This window comes from Diachasmimorpha longicaudata, chromosome 14, assembly GCF_034640455.1.
Source record: "Diachasmimorpha longicaudata isolate KC_UGA_2023 chromosome 14, iyDiaLong2, whole genome shotgun sequence".
NCBI lineage: Eukaryota > Metazoa > Arthropoda > Insecta > Hymenoptera > Braconidae > Diachasmimorpha > Diachasmimorpha longicaudata.
In genome coordinates this window covers 6,484,962-6,509,911 of record NC_087238.1, presented here as the reverse complement: position 1 = coordinate 6,509,911, position 24,950 = coordinate 6,484,962, and the positions used below count along the sequence as shown (strand labels likewise).

Genomic DNA, 24,950 nt, shown 5'->3' with positions numbered 1-24,950 from the left:
ACGTTAGTAATTTTCAAGTGTCCACCATCACCCGAAGACGTGGTTTAAAGGCCTCTTCGCCTCCACCATCTCAAATCTCCGAATGAGACTAGGACAGGGACTCCCAAGTATTCACGCTCGCACCACTGACGACTCCTCCACGGAGACTCTATTTTTTTTTCTGTGAAAAAAAAAAGGTCACGTCCACATTGCCATGTGTCGCTGCGGGTGTGACTTGACGCGGATACCCAGTGCCCAATAACATTTTTTTCTACCACAAAAATCAGCAATAATGAATAAGCGTGAAACCGGGGAGTGAACTCAGAGGAGGAATATTGAGTTGACGAGTTTGTGCATCGAGGAGTTGCGAATTCCTGACACTATCGGAGAATTAACAGGGACAAGGAACCCTGGGGGGCACACATAGGCGTGCCGTGGATGTTGGTGTATGTGCTCAGTGTCTGTGTGCGATATTACCGACGTACAATCATTCAAGTTCTCAATTTTTTTTCATCATCCGATCGAGGAAGGAGCCCAGTCAGGGGTGTGGCGTGTTCAGTTTGTGATAGGTTACCCTGTCATCTCGTTTTGCTCACTTTTTTTCCTGGTTCGCTCAGTATTTATTCAGTTTACGGTGATTCTGTGCGGGTGGTGGCTTCCAAACGGTGGAGTAACGGGGGGTGGGGGCACATTTAACAGTGAAGTGAGACGCAGATATTGGGAATACGTGGGATAGACAGAGGGAGCACTAGTGGCGTATCAAGATGGCGCATAATTTGGCACCGAGTGTTAACTGCTCTCTGGATGATATCGACCTGAACGCACTCAAGGTATTAAAATTCATGGTTTAAATTGTTTTCCCTGGAGAAGGCTTGGAAGTTTATTTTTTGGGGAGTTTTTTTGCCCGATCGCTACGTTTTCACGGGCTTTCGGAAACGACAAGTGCCGCCTGTGAGGGGGCAAGACATCTCGACGCGGTGCGACATTATTAGAGGGTTTTGTGATTTTTTAATGTTTTTTGTATAGAGACATTTGTCACGGGATTCGCCCAGGAAAATTTGGACGGTTCGTACTGGCATATCAATAGGATTTTTCTTCGGGCTACGGGTGTGTCCAGAGAATTTAGATACTGTTCCGGTGTTGTCAGACACCAGTGACAAGACAGATTAGTCAGGAGTTCGGGTTTTTGTTATCAGTTTAGTTCTTGATTATTTTTTCAAACGTGGATTTTGGGTTTTGGTATGGGAATGTTTGGAAATCATAGGAACCATGTAGAATACTAAATGTATTGTCGAAGAGGGATTTTTCTATCGGAGGTGGAAAACTAGGAAAAAACAAATCACATTCTTTATTTCCTTTAATCATAATATTTCTCCGTTGAATCGAGTATGGGGAATATCTGTAAACATTCTTTGTTTATCAATCCATGAATGATTGAAATTTGTTTAATTTTCGTGAGCTTAATTCAATTACTGTAAACTTCTAAAAAACGGGTGCAGTTATCGAAAGTTCTAATATGTTTATTATTTGTTGTTTTTTTGAAACAGTCCAACTCCTAATCGTTTGCTGAGATTTAAATTGAAATGACTAAACTTTAAGCGATAAGATGGTTGTGGGCAAAATGGTTCACCAGCAGTTTTAGGATAGTTTTCTGTAGATTATTTTTTCGTCACGTTGTTCATGTATTACTAATCAGAATAGAACGCAGCGTGACTGGAGAACACGAGTCGAGAGTTGTCTGACGCGTGTGCGTCATCAATATAATGACTTATGGAATGCCTTCGAGAATGCACCTCTCCCCCTCTTCCCCCAATGGCATACAGTGTAAGGTATGATGGTTTTCCACCATTTTAATGCATATAATTTCTTTGCAGGATCCAGCAGGCATCTTCGAGCTCATCGAAGTCGTTGGAAATGGCACATACGGTCAAGTTTACAAGGTAAAACTGGTGAAATCTTTGAGGGCTTTGGGGGCATTTTTCAGTTATTTAATCTTGCTACGCTCATCGCGTACTCTCGCTTCCGTTCTCAGGTTGGGGATTGCGTTTCAAATAGATAGGATTCTGTTTTCACTCCTTGACGACTGTTCTCAATAGGCGTAATGTTTTTTTCGAGGCGATTGTGTTAATTATGAATTTTATTATCTACAGTCGTCGGTGCGATTTTCAAAGAGTTATGTTACCTTGAAACACCGCAATTCACATGAAAATAATATTCCTAAAGTCAATAAATATCCAATTTTCCAATTCCTCGGATGATAAAATTCAAAGTACGTAAAAAAGGAAACGACTGGCATGTGGCATGACTCCCACGCGACACTGAGTTATCCTCACACTCACTCCTAGTAGAAACCACTGGGTACAGCTATATCTCTCTTACCAGCGAAAACTCGCTTCACCGTGTGCGTTTTGTTTCCTCTGTCTCTCTCGTCCCGATTAAACTCACTATTTCCCCTTTTCGTTGGCTCGCAGCGTGACATTTCCGTTTGTTTTCCCCCAGCCTTCATTGAATTATTTCACAGTAAAGAATAGCTGGTGTAAAATGAAAGGGAAAAGAGTCAATGGAAATTCCGCATTTTATTGGAAAATTTTCAGTCACTGGGGAGTCACCTCTGATGGAAACATTATTGGATGGATTTGAATATTTTTAACTTCAGGAGTTGGTTAGCAATCTGTAACGCTCCAATAGCTTTTCCAGAACTTAATTAGAAATCTTCAGTTGGAAAAGACTTTCAGGAATTATGAAGCGAAAAATGAGATTTTTTATGAGATGGGAAAGTTGATACCCCAGTAGATACTGTCGGGAATTAAAATCACATCGTCATCTGATTTTTTGCCATATGGGGAATATTTTTGCAATTCAATCATTGATTGGAATTCAGTTCGTCTCTAGCCAAGTGTTGATCTACCATTCTCTAATATACCAACTTCATTGATGGCGGCCGAGACTTGATCACTCTTTGCCCCTGTTATACTCGAGACATCAAGTTCACTGACTAGAGGATCCTCAACCGAACAGTTCTATTTCCGTATTTCGCGACAAAGCGAGGGAAATTTGGCTCGTCTCCTCTGTGAAACTCCTTACTTCTCAATGAAAGACCGTATAAATGAAATTTTATTTCTAACAAATTCCAAACACAGATATGAATCCTAAAAAAGAAAAAAAAATTAAGGGAGAAGACATTTGTCATTCGGAAAATAGAAATGAATGCATCAAGTATTTCTGAAAAGAATTCTTGTAGAGTCCGAATAATTGTAGGTGATGGTGATTCACCTTGAAAAATACTACCTTGTGCGTTCGGCCTTGTCGGGGGAAGGGGGACCACGATTCACCATTACTCTTGTGGGTAAAACGGTATTCAATCCAGGACATGTCTGAAAATAATTCCATTTGCAGGATTTTTATTTATTGTTGAACTGTGGAGGAAAATTTCATTCTCAAAGTTCGAATTGAAATATAAGCTTGCGATTTATCTGAAGACGCAATTTCAGTTTGCGAATATTTCAGACAGGAAGAGAAAAAAAATTCATCAGGGACGTGGTGAGGAGGGAAACTCAAGGCTGAGAGAACTGTAGTCTAGAGGCTGGATTCGTGGGCGTAAAAGACGTACTATTTCGCAGGAAATAGCGGCATTGATTCAAGAGAACTTGAGGAATGAGAAAAGATGCCGCGGAATTATTGTAAATGCTGGTTTCATCGTTGATTGTTATCTCCTCAGGTGAAACCGAATACAAACGAAACGTGCATGTGTGCCAAAATGACGAAGTTAATGACCTGGGTAGCCTCTATCCGGTCTATTAAAACAAATGATTGTTCTCATCGCCTGGAAGAAGGATGAACCGTGGGATTTTTTGATTATTTTCTTTCTCTTAGGTTTATTGTTAATTAATTTCCACTTTAATCAACCTGTCCCTTTCATAATGTTCGTCTAAAATCCTTTGAGGCTGCATTAACTTGAGTCCACCAGTCCCTGGGGGGTTGAAAGAGAATTAAAAATAAAAGCGGAAAAAATGAGATGAAGAAGGAGTTGAGAATGTGTGTATACCGCAATGGGTGAAGTTAGAACGGAGGCCGATGACACTGAGTGTGCGGTTTCGCGGTGTGTTTCAAACATCCCGAAGAAAGACCAACATTTTACATACTCGTTGTTGGGATACACACGATTTTTGTCAGAGTTTGCGCACATACACTTGGATTTTCTAGTTTATTATGACTCTTCATTTAAATAATGATAAATGACACAAAAAGTGTCTAAAAGCATTCATGATCATGCGTATTACATGAATAATGGGCTGGAACTTCTCTCCAACCGTTGGCAACCATAAAATTCTCGTAAAGATTCAACGATTGATATATTTTTTCCTGGCAACAGAGAATGATCTTTTAACTTTTTGTTTATAGGGTCGACACACCAAGACCGGCCAGCTGGCAGCCATTAAAGTTATGGACGTCACGGAGGTGAGCATCTTGTCTTGTTCGATAGTACAGCTGTCGATGAACTCTTTCACTGCTTTTTTATTACATTTTTTTTTCGGACAGTGGGTTTACTATGTCGAGCTTGTTTGGTGAAGCTAGAACAAAAATCTCGTGGCGTTATTTTACTCCAGTCATCCTTGTGATATGAGAGGAATTGCGTTGTAAAGTAGAACGCGCCGATAAGCCGATAAACCAGAACGATAATTTTTTTTTTATACCGAATTTTTAGTCTATTGATTTTTCATATGAAAGAATCTCGGTAAAGAACATAGTCGTTGACGATTCTGCCGATCGATGATTTTTTAAACTGAAGAAAGCTTAATTTTTTTCAAATTCGCTCTATAACTATTTATTTTTTTATTCAATTTTATTCATTTTGTTCTTGGGAACAAGAAAATGAGGGTGTTGCGTCAATGAAATGGAGACAATTCCCTGCATTGTAGTTGGTAGCTATCTGATTGATTACTCATACTCCGACGAGGAAATGCCGGGTGGGGAAAGCTTCTCGGAATACCGTAACCAACTCCCTCCGTTAAAGATTACCGAATATCTCCTTCAAAAGCTCGTAATTACTGAATGATTATTTTTACATCTCTTTTCAAATGAATTTTAAGCGAAGAAACTCAAGAAAACTCAAGAAAAAATCACCAGCGCGTCTGGATATTCTTGAATTGAAATTCATTACCAACGGATAATGTTTTAATTTGTATCGTGCAAATAACATTTATTCTATGTCTTATGGAAGTGCTAGAAACAGTAATTTCCCCCAAAGCGAGATATATGAGAATTGAGTATTTACAGCATTTGATGTAGCGGATTACAACTTGGGAACTTCCTTCTTTCTCTAATTTAATCCGCTCGAGATAATCTTGATTCTACTTACCTACTTAACAGCTGATACACAACGCCTAATAGATCCATCGGTTTTCTCTCCCTTGGATTTTCTATCCGTTTTATAATGAGGCGAGAGAAGGCAAAACATTCCTTAAAATGAGTCACACAATGTACTCATTAGTCAAGTTCCATTAAACCTGAATAAATCATGTTGTTTTTCTTTTCTTTTACTAGGATGAAGAGGAGGAGATTAAGCTAGAAATAAATGTTCTTAAAAGGGTGAGTGTCACTTGAATTAATTATCAGTGTAGAATTGATATTAGGGAATTATGACGAATGTTAATAATTTTTTTTCCAGTATTCAAACCACAGGAACATTGCCACATATTATGGGGCATTTGTTAAGAAATCCCCGCCAGGTAAAGATGATCAATTGTGGCTAGTGATGGAGTATTGTGGTGCTGGCTCTGTCACGGATCTCGTTAAATCAACTAAGGGACAGAGCCTGAAGGAGGAGTGGATCGCTTATATCTCGAGGGAGATACTGAGAGGACTCAGTTATCTCCACAGTAATAAAGTTATTCACAGGGATATCAAGGGCCAGAACGTACTCTTGACTGACAATGCTGAAGTTAAACTCGGTAAAGCATCCTTCAATTATACCCATTGAATATTGATTGATGATTTTTGAAAGTCTTCGGTTGATGCATCTAAGTATCGACTTTGATATATGACGTCCAAAAAATGAAAAAAAAAATCGGATTGACCCCGTTTTTATCCACGGGCTTCACAGTTTCTTTCGATAACTTTTAATGTTTTATTTATTATAAACAGTTGATTTCGGCGTCTCTGCACAATTGGACCGCACAATCGGACGTAGAAATACATTTATTGGTACCCCATACTGGATGGCCCCTGAAGTCATAGCTTGCGATGAAAATCCAGATGCCACGTACGACAACAGAAGTGATCTTTGGTCACTTGGGATTACTGCACTCGAAATGGCAGAGTCACAGCCTCCCCTCTGTGATCTACATCCCATGAGAGTAAGTGGAGTCATTCTCAAGCAAGTTTCAAGCCATTCGACCTCATTCCAACGTGTAAATCGAGAAAAATAATGATGACTTGATGATTTGATTTTTTTCTGTAATTAACGGAGTAGTTTTTGTAGATCGAGTTGGTTGATCGGTTGAGAATTTTATTGGGAATGATACAGAGTAATTAGAAAGTTCGAGGATAATAAACGACATGGAAATATTAGGGAGATGAATTTACGAGAAATCTCGTGTTCTGTTTCTATTTCAACAGGCACTCTTCCTAATTCCGCGCAATACACCACCAAGGCTGAAGTCGAAGAAATGGGCGAAAAAATTTCAGGGTTTCATTGAGACAGTCCTGGTGAAGGATTATCATCAGCGACCTTATACGGAACAACTACTGAAGCATCCATTCATCCGGGACCAACCAACCGAGCGTCAAGTTAGGATACAGCTCAAAGACCATATCGATCGTTGCAAGAAACGTAAACAGGAGAAAGGTAAGGGTAAGATAAAAACGTATCATTTTTATTCATCATTTATTATTAAACGTTTTATTATTATCGTTGACATTTGAATAACAATTCTGCTGAAAATATTATCTCGTTCCACACCTGACAGAATTCTTACGAATCGTTACGTATTATGTTTTTGTTTCACCAGAGCGAGATGACTACAGATATAGTGGCAGTGAAAATGAAGATGACGAACCAGCCCTGGCTGGTGAGCCCTCGTCAATCGTTCAGGCACCTGGCGGGGACACACTGCGTCGCAATTTCCAGCAGATACAAGAGGGGAGAACATTAACGCAGGATATTCCTCAGATTCCACACTCTGGTAAAGATAAACAGGGTGGTAGGGGACATCGTGAAATACCAGAGCCAGGTCCACCATCGAGGCCAGCTATTCCTCACAGGCTTATTGGTAAAGAATATATTTTCTCTCAAGACACAAGAAAAATTATAAAACTTTTGAGTGTCTCAACAGTTTCGAGACATTTTGCAAATACTGTTATTCGGTACTCGATCCCAACAATATAATAGGATAATTTCAATATTAATTATAGAACCACAGCCACCATCACGTCCACTGCCCCCAACGCCTAGAGATGATCCAAGACAACAGCACAAGGTCTCAACTCCACCTTCGAATCATCATTCAGCGGCGAATTCCAGTGGCGTTGGTAGCGGTGGCTCCGGTGGACCGCCACCACAAAGAAATAGCCATGTATTCAAACCTATGGTACGTCCTCCATCTTTTATTTTTTAATTTATTATCACCTAGAAGTTTTAATACGTCAACTATGGATGGACAAATAAAGGCTAATAATCGCTGTCAATGCGTCAAAGCACGTGTAGAGTCCTTCGTAGTTTTTTTCCCTTCACCACTTCAAGTCTATTTTGTGCTGAAGTAACTGCAGAATTGCTGTGTAGCGTTTATTGAGTGAATTCACTTATTATCTTAACTCTTTCATACCTCCAACATTTCATTTTTCCTTTAACTCTACACATAATGATATTTAATGAGATCAAAGATTTTTGTTCAATGAAATTAATAATTTCCGTAAAAATTTGTTTTATTTTCAAGTTTGATCTCTTTGAATACAGTTCTGTTCACTAGATGTCATAGCTACACTGCCAAAATGCACGATTCGAATAATATTTATTCTCTTGGCGTTATGCACGCATTAAACTTGGTAAATAATGGCTAATCACATCCGAAATTGAGACCAACGAAACTCCTAATTGTTCACAAAAGAAAATTCTAGTCTAGTATATTATATAAAAAATATTTCCTGATTAAAAATTTAATTATTTGAATGGCTAAGGTGGAATCAAGAAGAACATAACTAGAGTTTTCTTAAGAGTAAATAGAAAGAGTGTTAAACATTTCTACACCACCTCACGTTTTCAAAATTTCCGGAATGTATTTGGTTTTTGTTTTTCTTTTTCCATGTTCACACGTACTGTAGCTGCCACCGAGGAGGCCAGAGGTAAGAGAAACACACAAACACCCACTATTATTTTTTTCCTCACTTGATTAATTCAATCGATAATTTATTTACCAAATAAAAAAAGCTAACATGTCGTGCATGTACGTTAATGTGGGTAGGGTTAATCCACGGAGCTTCAACACTATTAACATGATGCTAAAATTATTGTAAATATGAGTAATCTATCGCTTTAACGCTTCATTCTACTAGATAATGGGGAGGAGGCTTCTTACTCGTTGCTATATCTCATCTAACTGATTATCAATAATCTCCAGTGACATTTGAATGGCACTTGGAGTCTGTAGACTTATTAGAGTGTTCTCATACCTCATCACAGGCGAATTAAAACGTTAGGCCGATAATAACACATAAACACTGATGTAAACTCATCGAATATGTTCAGGGGCTTCTTCAGCTTTTATTGCTTTCAGAGGTTTATTCAAAAATTGAGTGAAACTTGATTATTTTCAATTTTGGCCTCTGCTCCCGTTCAGAATTCATATAAACTATCCGGAACAAAAAGGTTCAACGCATACATCAACCCTCAGTAATCTTTAAAATTATTCCAAGCCCATTTCATGGCCTAGAAAATCGTCCCACAGTCGTTTAATTTCACTCAATCATTGAAGAGCTTAATCGTGGTTGGTTTAAAATTAATTAATCCATCAATTAGAGAGGGATTGTAAAGAAAAAATAAATGGCACAAAGTGACTAACGGGGTGTTTTGTACGTGTGTGGCGCGTGGGGTGGTAGGACTTGGACATGCTGGCTGCTCAACTCAACGAGCTTGGTGTGTCACAGGGCCCTGAAGCCCCGCCTAGGCCCAACAGGCAACACAAGAGCCCAGCCCCGGTACAACCGTCAAATGTCGCCACGAGCCACTCGGCCCAACCAGCCAGTAATGAACAGAACAACAAACAGATGCCACAATCTTCCAGTATTCTTGATCAAGTAAGAGGATGAAAAAAAGTGGGACTAACAATGGGGAGCATCGTTTATTTTTATCGATTATTAGAGTTCTGGAGGGTTTCGTTTAACTTCACACCAGCACCTCTTCAGTTTTGGTTCTCTTTGGGGACTCTATTTAGTTTTTTCCCGTTACTTTTGCTTCTTCTTTCGCAGTTTTACATTATTTTAGATTTACAGTTGGTAAATGAGAAGAACAAAATGTAGAAATTAATTCAATTGAATTTTCCATGGACTGATTTGCGGGAAAATATATTTTTAATATTTTTTTTTCAGGCACTATCAGTCGAGAGCGACAGTGATGATGATTTTGAGGATGCAACTGGAAATAACGCGAGAAATGATGGAACATTACTTGCTAGTGATCCGCCAAAGCCACTGTAAGTTGTTGGGATAGTTTCTACTGCCATTCATTCTTGGTTTAAATCTGTGAATTCATCCATTGTCATCTTTCATTTTTAATCACTCCTGCATCTCTGCCATTGTCTCATCGACTGACCCAAATGGAAACAACCATCAATTCATCGTTTGTCATCTTCATCAATGTTCACTACTGGGATACCATCCAGACCTGAATTTTCTCCTTTCAGGCCATCTTCGGATTCGTCCTCTTCGTCATCTCACAATGCACAAAATCACCATGAAGGTAAGTCCAACTTTTCATTCTAATGTTTGAAAACTTTTGGTTGGCGCAATACAAGCGCTAGTTATAGAGTTCATTGACCTTTTACGGATTTTTTTCTTGTGCTCAAATTAGTAATAGCCCATTGAATGATTATTAAATTAGTGTTCAATCATTTTCTTCAGGCGGAGCCCCCAATCGGCCATTACCCCCAACTCCAGATGAAGAGGAATCGGGTGATCGAACACTAGTCATGAAACGAGTAAGTACAAATTTACTCTCATTCATTCTAATTTTTAATGGAATAAAAATAGTGCAAGAGAGCGACGAAAAACGTAGTATCTTCCACATTGTCAATATCTGGTCATATATGTAAACTGCATTGTATTGCATTTATGCCAGTATACCCAATATTGTGTGCGCCAAATTGTTGATTTTTTTAATCACTCAGACTATTGTTAGAATACACTGGGAACTGCTCCTCTAGTTACCTCGTAGAAAATTGAGACAATTTTTTCGATTCTTAAATTCAAAAATTGTCTTGATTCTTAAATTTATGTGGAAATTGCGAATTGTCGAGGTGATTTTGTCTTTGCCAAGAACCGCATGAGATGAAAATCCTGTGATTAAATCGATGAGGCAAACATTCTATCAATGCTAGAAAAATCTCAAGTAAAATACCAATTATCCAGAGGAGTTGAAAGATTTCCTCATTGTATTTGATCACAGAATGATTTGCAAGTAAGTACACGACTGTATCTGTTGAAGGCAAGAAAATGCTTTGAAAAAAATGAATTCCCAATTTGTCGCCTGCTGTCTGATCTCTGCTCGGCCCTTAAATGTTGATACTTTGCTACATCGTGCACCAGACCCACCGGAATGACAAAATTTAGCTGTGAATTTCGGCGATAATCGACTTGCCCTTTTATGTGTCGAAAAAAATATCGAATTGAGTTTCTGAAGGTTTTGAAAGTTATTAATGATGGACGAAACTAACAGTCTCATCAATCGCTGATGAAGTTCTGTCATTTAATATCCGTTAAAAAAATATTCCGTGAGCAATAATATCCAAAACCATACCATTCGTCGATAAACGGTATTTCGACCTATTGTCTACAAATAAAGTACCCCTTCGTTGCTATATCTGCTGATATGTTATCTACTGATGAACAATTTATTGACTTTTGAAACTTTCATATCGCCTCAGTTTCATATGTTGCATACTCTTTAATAATTATCCGGAGCCTTAATTAAAAAAAATATATAAGACAATATACTGAATGAATGTTGCCCCTTAGAAATCATTCCCCGTCGATACATGCACTCGACCATTCGTAATTCTCCCCCCTCCCCCCGAGTACAGGAAATAAATACTTCTCATACATAGTCGCATTATAAACTTCCACATCGCATTATAAACCACATCGCATTATAAAATTCCACGTATCGTTTTTTTTTTCTTTGTTTTATCACTGTTTCATTTCCCGACCATTCGATACCATCGTAATACACTCGCAAACTAAATTTAAAAAAATCATAAAAAATATCAAAACGTAATGCAAAAATCGAAACCATAAACGTAGAAAATTAGCAAAAATGATGAAAAATCAAGTTCGAACCGTCGCTCCGAGATAGAGGAGCAATTGTTGCTCAAGGAGTGGGATTTTACGCGGTTCTTCCAAGGGTTTAACGAAAGGTTGGATAAAATGAAACAGGAGGTGACCAGTGGTAAGGACGAGAGTACAAAGTCAACGGAAAAAACGCTGAAGAGATATGATCTGTCATCGAGAAGAAAAACGGAGCAAATTGGCCAACAGAGTGGCCAGAGAGTAGTACAAAAATCATCAGGTGGACAATCATCAGGGCAATTGAAGTCAATCCATCGTAGACAAGAGTCTGATTCAAAATTGGGAAATTCTAGTGCATTTGCACGTGCATTCAGACGTGAAAATTCGGATTTTTTTCCCTCAACGAGGCACTCGGCTTATTTACAAAAATCCGAGCCTAGATCATCGATATTTGCTAGTGGCAATAGACGTGGTAGTGAGATATCAGTTGCTGGTATAAGTGGTAAAAAAGGCAGTGGTTTGTCAACTGGTGAGCCTGTACTCACTGACTTTTCCTTTGGCCGTGATCCACCACAGAGACCGAGGAGAGAAAAAACAGAGAGTGAAATTGTATTTGGTAATAGACAGCAGGAATATTTGAGGGAACGTGATGCTAGATTACTCAGGAATGATGATAACAGGAGGAGAAGTTTTAAACCATTGGATACACCCTCGGATGATGGAACAATAAAGTCAACAGCTAGTACAACAGCTAGTGAATACAGTCCAGTTATAACTCAGGTCAGTCTTGAGAGATGAGAGAATAGATAAAAAATATCATAATAAAGACTGCCTGTTTCTTCATTTGTCAGTGACCCTTTCACCGTCCCAGACCCTTGCTCTTGATTTTCATTTCTATATTTCTTCAGTCCTAACTTCTTAACTGCACTTTGGGGGTATAGTCTGTTGGCGATTCTATGGAGGAAGTATTTTACTCATGATTTTTCGTTTCAAAGAAATTTTTATTAGAAATAGATTACCATTTTTAATTGTGAGATTTAGATTGTTTAGAAAATCAAGAAAATACTTTAGATGTTCAGTGAAATAATGGACAATTTTTTATGTAGTTTTATCATCGAACCTTTTACTAGAATTTTTTAGCGTATCACTGGTGGATAATTAATTTAGAAAACTTTTGGAAATAGATAATTAATCAGTAGTGAAGTGATACAACGGGATAAGTCACTTTTCAGTATTGGCCAGCTTTTTATGAATATCTCAGAGACTAGGGAGAATGCGAAACTTTTTACTATTTCCATTTTTTTAGGGCTTATTGAGCGAAAATAATGACAAGCTGCAATTTTTTCCTTTTAACTAACTCTCTCCATAAATTAACAACAAACTCGTGTAAAGCATGTGAATAATCACTGAAAAAAATCAAATATTTCAGCTATGATTGTTGACATCTCCACTGACCCCCTCTGCCCTCGCAATTTATTTTTATTTTCACCTAGAATAATCACTCTCCTGCTAAAATATTCGCAATCGTTTAGATGCTCTTTCAATTCCCGAATTCTCCCTCCAATCTCTACAGTAAAAAAACCACTCTCAATTCATAAAACATTCACGAAAGTCCCATCTGCAAATCTTTTCCAGAACTGTTGCACTATGTACGGGACATGTGTATTTTTAATAAAATTTCGCTTTTCCGCTGAATTTGTCCGTAAACCAACTCTACTAACTGACCATTGACGATACAACGGACCAGAATAAAAAATGCTCGCATGAGTATTAAAAATTTTAAATAAATCAAAAGCTGATTTCGAAATAGTGACGAGAAATCATCTAGATTCGCTTGGCATTTATCACTTCATAAGCGAATTACTAAGCATTAAAAAGGAAATGCTGCTAGAGAATCATAAGCCAAAAAGCATTCACCTGACATTGATTAACAATCATTCTGTGTGTGTTGTGTGTCTAACAAAAAAAAATCTCGGATAAATTCTGACGTTGTCGCTGAAGCGTGCATGAAAAATCGTCTCGAAGGAAATGAATAAAGACATTGAATTGAAAAAAAAAGTAATAAATCCTCTTATCGCAATAAAAACGTAAAACGATATTGGATTGTGGAAAGGAACAAAGAGGACGATTATGGAGTTTTTGTCAAGAGGAATGGTGTGAGAAAGTGATAGAGAAAATAGTAATAACGATTGCAATGGAATGGAAAGGAATTAGGAATCCTTTTGTGATAAAAGGAAATTTCTCACTTGATTGAAGGCGCTTTATAAAATTCAACGAAATGAGAGACCAAATAATAGAATAGAAATATTAAAAGCGAGAGAATACGAAGATCAGAATCATTGCATGACTTGCTTTATTGTATCTACAGATATGTGCCATTTTTATTGATTTTTTTTTCCCAGTCTTTTTGAACGTTTTCTCTGGGAGAAAGAAATATTTTTTCGTTCTGTCCTGTTATTGTCTTTGTGTTGCGTGTAGCATGTGAATATTCTATGCAAAAATGCACGTTTCGTTCTTATTTTTCTGATTGACAATTACTAGAGGAAAATCCAGAGGATATTGATTCAATTAAATCCAAATAAAATTGATGTTCCGTTACTCCATCGGATGACCACGATTATTTCTCGTGTTAATTGCGTTCCCAAAAATTTTCAATAACTCTGGTGTTTGAATAAACATGCAAAATAAATTGTGAATTTTTTTTTTTAAACAAAACGTTACGTGCGTTTTCTGCAAGCAGAGCTGCACGTGCATCAATTTGTATGGCGTACAGGTGTGGAAGAAACGTAGCGAAAAAAATGCAACGAGATAACGTTGGAAAACAAAATTTTACATTGTATTGAATGAAGAGGTCTGTTCGAATGTATTGAATTTTTTATTCTCCCCTTTTTTTAATATGTCACGTTCCACAAGCGTTATTTTGTGACACTTCAAAGATTGCATCGCCTATTATATAGCTACGATTCACCCCTGCTACCTCATATTTTTTAATTTATGCTGTATTTGTGATCACTGTTTGATGTTTTTCGTTGCATTACCAAGCATTTCTGCCTACTCATCGTCACATATGGCTTTGTTACATCATTGTTTATGTTTTCAGCTTAGATTTTCATGGTCATAATTTCAGCGTGAATAATATAGAATTTTCAATTTTTTATTTGGTAAATTAATCGAACAATTGGGAAAATTCTACACCGTGGTGGCGTCAGTTTTCATTGAATTTAAGGCCAGCCACTGACAATAAAGCAAATGTATAATTGGTGCAGAAATAGGTATACTTTTAGTGGAAAATAATGGAGATGGACGGGGATATTTGATTTGTTTGTAAATTGTATTGCAATGAGTATTCTTTGCTTGGAAAGTATGTCGCAATCGCGTCACGAATTCGGCTATTTGGGTCCCATTCGATAACTCACCCCACCACGGTGATAAATCAATAAATTGTCTTCACTCAATTCTCCCCTAATGATTTTTCTCTCACTTGTATGTTCCTACGAAAACTTGGAGGATTGCTTCCGTGTCTCGATTCACAAAACTTGAAGGAGAAAAAAAAATTGAGAAATCCATGAAATATTCATTTCAATCTAACTCAACCGTGGAATGTACATTTAAAAACTTTTCATTAAGAGATGAAAACTTGGCTAACTCGAGCAATCTCGGTATTGTCTTCCATTCCATCCCATTTTTCTTACTCGCGAGCCTCGTAAATATGACAATTGAAGTCATTGACAATTTCCCTTCTCATCAGTATCTCGCGGGCATTTAATGTTCCACAAATTTTCGCGACTTTCAAGGATGTTCTACCCTTTTCATGGAAATTCACGTTTTTGGGTTTACTTATTGTCGATTGGGATTTTTCTTACTATTTGGGTGTCAAGCAGTTCCTGTGCTGGTGTAATCATAAGTAACGTGCTGTCGACTATTATAATTTGCTGGAAAAATGAAAAACGAAGCGAATTTTTGTTAAAAGATGTCGAACATCCTTAATCGCAGATTGGAGTTGTCTCAGCCAAGAGTTAATTCAGATGGTGAATTTTAATGCTTATTATCGTCATGTAAATCGCACTTTTTTCAGAATCGCGATGGTGAACGTGGAAGAAGTGGAGGCAGCGATTTCCAGAGATCAGATTCGTCCCCTGGGTCTCGGCCTAGCTCAGTGCTACCAGACCTTTTGACCTCATCACCGGGTCAACGCCAGGACAAGTCAACCAGTGAAGAGGTCAGGCATCTCAATTATTATTTTTCATTATTTATTCTCTACTGCATATATAGTTACTGGATGTTTCCACCACTTTATCATCCACACTCGAGTGTGAAACCAAATAATAGTTTTATACTCGTACCCTTTTTAATCGATTCAGTCTGGAGTATCGAGGGACAAGAGGGGGTGGAGTTGTCGAGGGAGTTTGGAAATTAATTTCAACAGTATTTCGATAGTTTGAGGCGCTTCCTCTGGACAGTTTTCAACGGATGTTTGGGTTCACAGTCGAGATAGGATAGTGGAAAAGCGTGCCATTGGAATTTAATTGTGAATTTTGGTGGTTATGACTTCCTAAAAGGACTCGGTATGAATATTTCAGGAATTGGGAAAATCGATACACCTTTGGGAGTATTTGCTGGGAAATATTCCATTACAGGTTTCAATGTTTGAATTTTATTGAGGCTTCGAGGTGGATTTTATTGGAATGAGCGAAGTGAAATTCCAAGTTTCTATACATTTTTTCATTAAATAGTAATTTTTTAACCAGAAAATTCCTTGAAATTCAAGCACGACTCCTGACATAAATTTTTACCAAGTTGAGAGAAATTTTAATGAAATGTCAAATTTTCCCTCACCTTCCCTCCGATAGAAAACCATGTGTCACTTCAAGACGTCTAAAATCCAATTCCCCAAAACCAAATAGAAACCAAAACATACTCTGTCCCTTCCTCTGTCGCATCCCAACTCTCCACAACCGATTACAGGGAAAAAAGGACAGAAAATTCCCATCGATCACCCCCAGATCAATACCCCATATTGCATTTCGTATCATTGCAAATATAGCAGTATGTTTTCTGGAATAAACGCATCGAGTCCTTCAGAGAGTCCAATAAACGCCCAAAAAGATTGATATCACGAGTAATCTCTCTTCCCACGAGGAAAAAAAATCGAACCCAGAGGGAGAAATAAATGAAAAACCACCGTAAAGAATGATTCAGATAGACTACAAATTAGCAAGGAGGGTCCGATCGTTGTGCTTTAATTTTCGTACTTGTCTGAAAATAATTAAGTGAGAGTCTCTACCAATTAAAAAAAAAAAATCACTCGTGCAGGGAAAAAATAAAATAAAAAACCTCTAATGTGTTTCTATGTACTCGTATCTGGGTGCAATAAAAGTGTATCACGATGAGATTGATAAGGGCCATCCAAGGCTCCCCCCCAGTGTTATTTCTCGTCCTTTTTAAGCCCATAAAAGGATGGAAGATAGCAGCCCCAGACTATTTCTTTAGCAATACCTAGCCTAGCAAATGCTTTGAGTCGTAATCGTTTTAGTTTCAATTTTATTCCTCTTTATTTATTTTATTCATTCAATATTTGTTTTTGTTCATATTGTTTATCGTTCAGTGGCCATTTGAACTTTAATAATTTTTATTGTTTTGCATATGCATCACTATCACGCATTTTACGTGTTTTAAAAAGGGGAGAAAGAAATTGAAAAACAAAGTTATGAAAAAATACGAGAAATTGAAGCTGTTCTCATTGTCGTTTCTTTCTGCCTTTCATTCGTCTCCCCTTTCATATTCTTCAATATTGTCTCCATTTGTGCTTTTTATTTTTCATCAACATACATGAATCTGTGAATAGTGGGAATCTCCCAGGTCTCCAGGAAATTGAGAAATATCATACAATGAGCCCTGTTTGCCCTTCGTACCTTTTCAATTGAAAAAAAAAACGTGCATCAAAAGAATAACAGATGCAGTCACATAAAGTGAAGAAATTAGAGATATTGCAATGGAAAAATAGCTGACGCGTTTGTCTATTTATTTACAAGGGAAATCGTTTAGAGATTGGTGAGAATTGTAGACTGACGAACGGTGGTCTGTCTTTCTCAACAAAATTATTTATCAGATATTTCTCCTGGAAGCCACAAAAAACTCAATATCACATATGTAGAATCATAATTCATGACAATTAGATGTCATGGTTGCTCCCTGACAATTAAATGGCAGATGTTAAAAAAATAATTAATTGGTTAATCCTCATGATGTATAAATTATAAATCCACGTTATAATATATTTGCTCCGTCACTCATAAAGTTTATCTGACAAGTGTATCCCTTTAATTTCGTTGAACGGTTTTTTTAATAATATAAAAACGTGACTAATTGAGGATTATGTTGTGTGTTGTGGGACACGCGGGAGCTCTAACTCGAACGCCAGGGCCCTATCTACTGACCACCCCAATCCCAATACTAATTGCAATGTAAGTATTTATCCATCTACATCAGATCAGTGTCGCTTCCATCTTTACTTTGTTAAAATGAATAATAATAAACCAGTTTCTTATGAATAATTAAGGAACAGCGGTACTTGTAAATCTCTAACAACAAATCTTGATGATAATAGATTTTTCGGGCTCTCATTCACAATTTTCACTTTATTGGAAACCTATTATTTCTTCTATTATGAAAAAGTGGGAGAATGTTTTCGTTTAATCATCTGCCATCATTAATGTTTGTTTCTGTTTACTTTATCGAATGAATTTGTGTTTTTCTTTTATTATATTTTCCAAATTGCATGTGAACTTTTGCTGGTGAGAAATTTGATGAGGTGAACAATGTGAAAGTATTCTAAAGGGTGGATTTTCAAAGATTGCTGAGGAAAGTTTTATAATTTTTACTGAATATTTCTCTCCGTGCATGGTAATCTGGCTAGTGATAATATTTACAAACCGGTCTAATGTGTCAGCCGGATGAGAAAGGCCCTTCAAACGCCATCAACTCCTCATTTTTATCAGCAAAAAAACGGAGAAAAAAAATCGAAATGAACGAGGGAAAATCGCGTCGAGAGAAAAACCATTAGCAAATACCTTCACCTAATTTATATTTTTTTTTCCGACTGATTACGTGGGGTCTATTACCACTGTCTCTCTCATTCGCAATATTTGGCCTCATTTCCCCGTACTCTGAGAGAGACGGAGAAGAAAGAAATTATAATTGTACAGTGGTTTTGCGATAATTAGACCTGGTGTTATTGTTATTGGAATTTGCTTCTGCATTTCCACTCTATTCCTCTACTTGCCTTCCTCTTTACTTCTGTGTTTGGCTTTCACATTCTGGGACATTGCATTTTCCAGAGAGAGAGAGAGAGAGTGTGTGAGAGAGGGCAAGGAGAAAACAAAACAATCATAACACATTCTCTCCGCAGTTATACCATCAATACCATAAATACTTCCTATTATTTTTTTAATCGATTGTTTGAGTGATAGAGGATGAGTATTAAATATTAGTGCAACTTGAGTAATGCTTGAAAAAATAATAGCTCCTTTGTTATTTCAACAATTAATTTGAGTCTGTGGCTATTCTTACGGTTTTCTAACTCGAATATCGTGTTTCAAATTAACATTAATTATATTTTTCATCGTTTTATCATTGAGTGAAATGGGATGAGTAGAATTGTATTTTCCGAAATAATCGGAAGAAAAAGATTTCAGAGCAATAAAAATTGTGAGATAAGTCCTCTTGTTTCACTCAACTGATGGCTCGATTTTTTGAGTTTTGTTTTATATCTCAGGTACTCATAAAATCACCTCTGTTCGCAGTATCGACAAGCTGTTAAAACACCTGCACCTCTTGCACTCCAACAGAAACAGAGATCATTTCTAACGTTTGGATTTGGCGCTGGACCAGCTAGAAGAGAATCCCACGTTAATGTCAATGTAACACCTACGAGTCATGATTTAGCATCGGATACACCGGAAATAAGGAAATATAAGAAGAGATTTAATAGTGAAATACTTTGCGCTGCTTTATGGGGTAATAGAACAATCAGTACATAGTTTATATTTCCAAAAAAATTGCGAAGACGAAATGCCATTCTTCACTACCATTCGTTCCTCAGTATTGACATTAGATGTTTAAATAATATCAGAAAATGGTGGTGAAGAGTAAGAACGTACGATAAATCGTATTTGTTGGGAGAGATAAAAAGTGAAGGGTTGGAAAAAACGGTTTTGTTTTTTATAATTTGCAGGTGTGAATCTACTAATTGGCACTGAGAACGGCTTAATGCTGCTGGACAGAAGTGGCCAAGGCAAAGTCTATCAATTAATCAGCAGAAGGAGATTCCAACAGATGGAGGTCCTAGAGGGGCAAAACATTCTTGTTACAATCAGTGGTAAAAAGAATCGTGTCAGAGTGTACTACTTGTCGTGGCTCAAGAGCAAAATCCTTCGCACTGATGGCCACAGCGACGTAAGTACCACAAACGAATGAAATACTATTTGTTGTTCTATATTTCGAAGAGGAGCGTTAATAATTTTTATTTTCTACTCAATGTTAATTGATAATTATTTTTTTTTTGTTGAAAAATTAAGCAACAAGTAGAGAGACGCAATGGGTGGATAAACGTCGGCGATCTTCAGGGCGCAGTGCATTTCAAAATAGTTAAATACGAGAGAATAAAATTTCTGGTTATTGCTCTGAAGGATTCCATTGAGATATACGCATGGGCACCAAAACCCTATCACAAATTCATGGCCTTCAAGTCGTTCGGTGAATTGGCTCACAGGCCGTTACTGGTTGACTTGACTGTTGAAGAGGGATCACGTTTGAAAGTCATTTATGGAAGTGCCGATGGATTTCACGCTGTCGACTTGGATTCTGCGACTGTTTATGACATTTATCTTCCCAAACACGTGAGTTCTGATGATTTAATTTTACATTTTCATTTTTGTATGAAGCCAGGCAGGAGATGATAGAAAAAAGGGTCGAAAAATTCATCTAGTAAATAACTAATGATGAACGACTAAATGTAATAGTCTTTTCCCTTTCAATTGAATTTACAGACTCAGGGGCCCATTTGTCCTCACTGTATAGTTGCTTTGCCAAATAGCAACGGCATGCAATTACTTCTTTGTTACGACAATGAAGGGGTTTATGTCAATACCTATGGGAGGGTGTCTAAGACAATGGTACTTCAGTGGGGTGAAATGCCCACTAGTGTTGCGTATATTGGCACTGGACAAATCATGGGCTGGGGTAATAAGGCTATTGAAATAAGGAGTGTCGAGAGTGGCCATCTTGATGGTGTCTTCATGCATAAAAAGGCTCAACGGCTCAAGTTCCTCTGTGAACGTAATGATAAGGTGAGAATGATTAAAAATTATATTCTGCTTATCGTAGCTCAACTCACTCGCCTACGTTACAATATCTGGGTCCAGTCGCGAAAAAAGTCATTAAAAAATATATGAAAATCTGTCTGTACAGGTATTTTTCTCATCGGCAAAGGGTGGTTCATCCTGTCAAATTTATTTCATGACCCTGAACAAACCTGGCATGGCTAACTGGTGATCCCGAATGCGGCCAAATATGGCCCCAACGTCAAACGTACAATTACCAACTCACCATTTACCCCGTGTATCTGGTTACCTACCACAATGTCCACGTATTCATCCCTTACTGCCACAAACACGTTATGTGGATTACCAACGGTGTATGCATCGTGTCAATAATTATTACTCGGGGGATGATAATTTCACTGGGTCACACTATCATCAGAGAGATCGTCGTTATCATCAGAGTAGAAGCCATCATCGAGTTTTACAATCTAACGGCAGAGAATTCAGTAATATCGAGGAGAGGAGTCAGAATTGTTACTCGGCACGGAAGGACGAGAGCTACGAGGACATTAAGAATGACAGCCGTGGACGTGTATCAGCTAGGAGAATCAATTCTGTTCCCCTGACTGGTATCAATACTTTGGTTAAACGATTTCTGTGTTTTCTCGTTTGTCCTACATTGAGATCATCCATGAATTATGGACAGGATTGTTGATTCATTTTTAAATGCACTTGGTGTCGAATTTTCGTACACGATAAATTCAATTCATTTTTATCATTTTTCTTCGTGGAGTTTGTCTCTGAATTATCGGGTTATTTGTGGGAATTTCAGATGTTTTTTGATTATAATATGGAAAAATCAATTGTATATCACGCCGTTGTGGAGAGAATCGTCTTAGATTTTTCAATTTTCAAAATGTTTTTCGCGTTTTTTGGGAATAATACTCATAACATTCAATGTACAGCATATTAACTTGACGTTGTTCATGAAATTAATCAATTTCCATATTTTAATGGATGTTGTCAATGTTTTTTCCGTAATTGATTTTTCAGTAATTACTTGAATGGTTCTTCATTAATTATTGGAACAATGAATAAGTTTATGTCGGAGAATAGTCTCCCATAAGTGAATTTGATTCAAATTAATCCTCTTCTGTGTTCACGTGATCAATCGACCGAGAACTGGGGGTTGACATACATAAATGCGCAATGCAGCAGCCTGACAACCCCTCGAGATCGTTTTAAATTTATAATCTTTGCTGACTGAGTCTCGCCCCTTCCAACTCTCACGTATCCCTTATTTCAATTAAACTTTTTCATGAACCCGGGGGAGTTGGTTCGTCAAGAGAGAAAAAGCAAAATAAACAAAAGAAAAATCTCTAGTTGGTTACAGGTGTTTCATTCAAAACTCCACCGTTGGTTAATTGAAGTGAATTCAACCAGTTTCTTTGTAGATCTATGTTAATATAGCTTGTTCATATAAAATGTCCACAAATGTTCCAATATTTGGTCAGTAACAGTACAAATGAAGAGCAATCATTTTAATGAAGTGACCGGCTTTTTTTATGCCTGCGAAAATTGAACATTATGTTCCGTTTTTTCCGGAATCGATCTACCCGTCTGATGATCAATTTCATCCATGAAATATTTTTTTATCCGTACCGCGAATGACAGTTTAATAAATGTTTCTTTCACCATAAACGGAAATCGTTAAAAAATGAGGAGTAAAATCATTTAATTTTGATTTCTCCTCGGGAATTTAATGTGATTCCATCAACACCTGCCAATGGTTATGATGATGACGATTCGATGATTGATGTGTGATTTGATGAAGGAAAATTTCAATTTTTTACAGACGAAATGAGAATATAACAAATTAAAAGTAGAAATTTGACTGTAGGGTATCGAGTTGTACGTGATACGGTAATATTTTTCTTGAAAAATCATTGTTTTACATTCGACCGTCCCTCTTACGATGAAAAACGATAAATGAAAGTTCAAAGTCCGTGGAATGGCCTTTTATCGCCTGATAATAAAATCCGTACATTAATGACACCCAATGAGGCCATGAAAATAACGACTCGTCAGTGCAAAGGAAAATCCAATTATCGACAATGTAATACACACATTTATCGTGCAATAATACCTGTGGGGTTTATATTCAGTCGATTTTGCAGCATTGATTGGGCATAAGAGGGAAGGGAAATAATTCCCCCATAATCATCAATTTTTGTACAGGAAAAATATGGGAATGTCCCAATGGAACGTTAAAATTTGTTAATCAAATTTTTTTTTATCATAACTGTTAGGCATGTTCGAATTGCACTTTTCATTCATAATTTTTTTGGTGATATTCTGGAAGTAAATTCCGAGAAGTCGCGTCCTTTTTACAGTCAGATACATGCGATAATGTCTGCAATTTTTTTCCTTTCGCCCTGAGGGAAATAATATTTTTAATGAGTGGGAATTAGAGCTACCCATCTTTGACAGTGTAACTTTGTACATACTGAAGTATCTTACGGTGCAAGTAAGGGCCAACTTGGCCGTCAGCCGTTAATCGATCGAAGTATCTCCCTCGTATTCCTCGATACCTGATACTGTACGTTTTAGGTAGTTTTGGGGGTTAGTTCTCATGGGTATTCTCTCCACTTCCAGTGTAACCGGGGACAGCTCCTCGTGCATTATAATTTGCGATTGGATACTCGTTTCAGCAATTAATTACATTAACGCAAGCCCACGTCTACAATATAAACTTGAAAGAAAAAAAGAAAAACTTCAACTTAGGATAAATTTTCTACTTAGCTGATGAAATATGAGTAAAATTTTTTGAATAAAAGGAGTAAATGAAAAATCATTTTCAATGAACGAAAGAGGGACGTCCGCAGCACTCGAAAAAGAATTTGTATTATTTCTCTTTTCGTTTCGGTGCGTCGGTAATGAAAGACTGTTTTATAACGAGGAAAAAAAATTGGGGAAAATGGTAGAAAAAAAATGTGACAAGAAAAATGATTGAAAATTACGAAAAAAAAAAATAATGAGAGAAAATGTGGAAAAGTGGCTATGGTATGGGAGTTATTAAGGATTTAACAGAAAACAAATTATCGTTACATTGTTGTATGAAATACCATTTTTCTCTTCTTCCCTTCCTTTACCCTAATCTTTTTTTTACAACGCTGACAACTGCCTCTACGATAATAATAAATTCTGCCTTTTAATTTGCCCAGCTCTTGCTTTCTCCTAATTATTCCCCCCAATCAAAAATAGCTTTATCTCCTCCCCTCCTCTCCTGATCCTCCAGCCTTTTATATATATTCTCCCAAAGATGGTAGTGATGATTTTTTTATATAATTATTATATCAATCAGTTTATTAAATGTAATATTATTTTTTATTCATGTGGTCAGACAAGAAAAAAAGTAAAAAAAATTATTATCACATCGCGATATATTATGATTACGACTTTATTATCATTATTATAGTTAAGGTCAAATATACGGACGATTCGTAAAAAAAAATAAGTAACTGTTCATTTATTTCTAGATCAATATGATTTCACCGTTTTGAGTGTTAATTTCGTGCGGGATCGAAGTTGTTCATAAGGTAAGTACATGAATTCTAAAATTCTTGTGTAATTTTCAAAAACTGTTCTCTCGGTGTTATCAATAGAAATTGTTCAATCCTCGCGATGAATTTATCAGATTTTCATCAAAGTGCTAGTTCCATTGGAATATTGGCAATCCATTATTCAAAAAGGGAGAAGACTTGCATAAGTTATTTATAATCCAATAAAATAAATTGAATTTTAATCAGATTTGTCCATTGTTCATGAGATTGGTGGATAAAATGGTGGCTTTTAATCGCACGTATGTTGAGGCGATAATAATTTCTCTCTTTTGTTGAATTCATATGGGTATTATTGGCGCTTTAGTTTGCACATTATTCAATGTACTCTCGATAAATATGTTTGGCGTCAGTCTATTGAACAGTCATATTGAATAATTTCCTAATAATTCAAATGAATTCGGTTAGTTTTTGCACATCTACCTGCACTAATTCGAGGTCTATATTGCGGTAGAAAAGGTAACTGGTAGCAAGGGGGGGGGGGCTACAGTGGTTATGGCTGCAGGGGGTAAAAAGTGAGGTCAGTTGGAGTAGA

At 37.1% G+C, this 24,950-nt stretch overlaps 1 protein-coding gene and 1 long non-coding RNA gene across 14 annotated transcripts; one reads left to right on the top strand and one right to left on the bottom strand.

Moving 5' to 3' along the window:
• Positions 1-31: 31 nt before the first annotated feature.
• LOC135169298 (serine/threonine-protein kinase mig-15) lies at positions 32-23,812 on the top strand. Of its 11 annotated transcripts, none has more exons than XM_064134173.1 (21): positions 32-809; positions 1,854-1,919; positions 4,381-4,437; positions 5,524-5,568; positions 5,648-5,930; positions 6,124-6,335; positions 6,598-6,826; positions 6,990-7,250; positions 7,393-7,568; positions 8,299-8,319; positions 9,073-9,270; positions 9,562-9,665; positions 9,855-9,931; positions 10,093-10,169; positions 11,491-12,255; positions 15,551-15,694; positions 19,323-19,491; positions 19,709-19,929; positions 20,052-20,372; positions 20,523-20,822; positions 20,944-23,812. In XM_064134173.1, exons 1-21 carry the CDS (start codon positions 744-746, stop codon positions 21,025-21,027), a joined length of 3,876 nt encoding a protein of 1,291 aa, XP_063990243.1. In that variant the 5' UTR covers positions 32-743; the 3' UTR covers positions 21,028-23,812. The 11 variants fall into 11 exon arrangements, with proteins under 11 accessions (XP_063990243.1, XP_063990236.1, XP_063990235.1 ...); XM_064134166.1 differs by having other exon boundaries at positions 6,598-6,832; XM_064134163.1 differs by having other exon boundaries at positions 33-809; positions 19,278-19,491.
• Positions 1,151-4,546, bottom strand: LOC135169305 (uncharacterized). Of its 3 annotated transcripts, none has more exons than XR_010300194.1 (5): positions 4,025-4,546; positions 3,886-3,949; positions 3,268-3,802; positions 2,589-3,128; positions 1,151-2,510 (listed from the first exon to the last, which is right to left on the bottom strand). It is a non-coding gene; the product is annotated as an uncharacterized LOC135169305 (long non-coding RNA). The 3 variants fall into 3 exon arrangements; XR_010300193.1 differs by having other exon boundaries at positions 1,151-3,128; positions 3,268-3,353; positions 3,590-3,802; XR_010300192.1 differs by having other exon boundaries at positions 1,151-3,128.
• Positions 23,813-24,950: the final 1,138 nt, after the last annotated feature.

Bases quoted from the DNA above. Each gene is read 5' to 3' on its own strand.
- LOC135169298 (XM_064134162.1), top strand. From the start codon at position 744: ATGGCGCATAATTTGGCACCGAGTGTTAACTGCTCTCTGGATGATATC. The intron at 15,695-19,277 runs GTCAGGCATCTC...CTCTGTTCGCAG, and splicing joins ACAAGTCAACCAGTGAAGAG to TATCGACAAGCTGTTAAAAC. The intron at 20,373-20,522 runs GTGAGTTCTGAT...TTGAATTTACAG, and splicing joins ACATTTATCTTCCCAAACAC to ACTCAGGGGCCCATTTGTCC.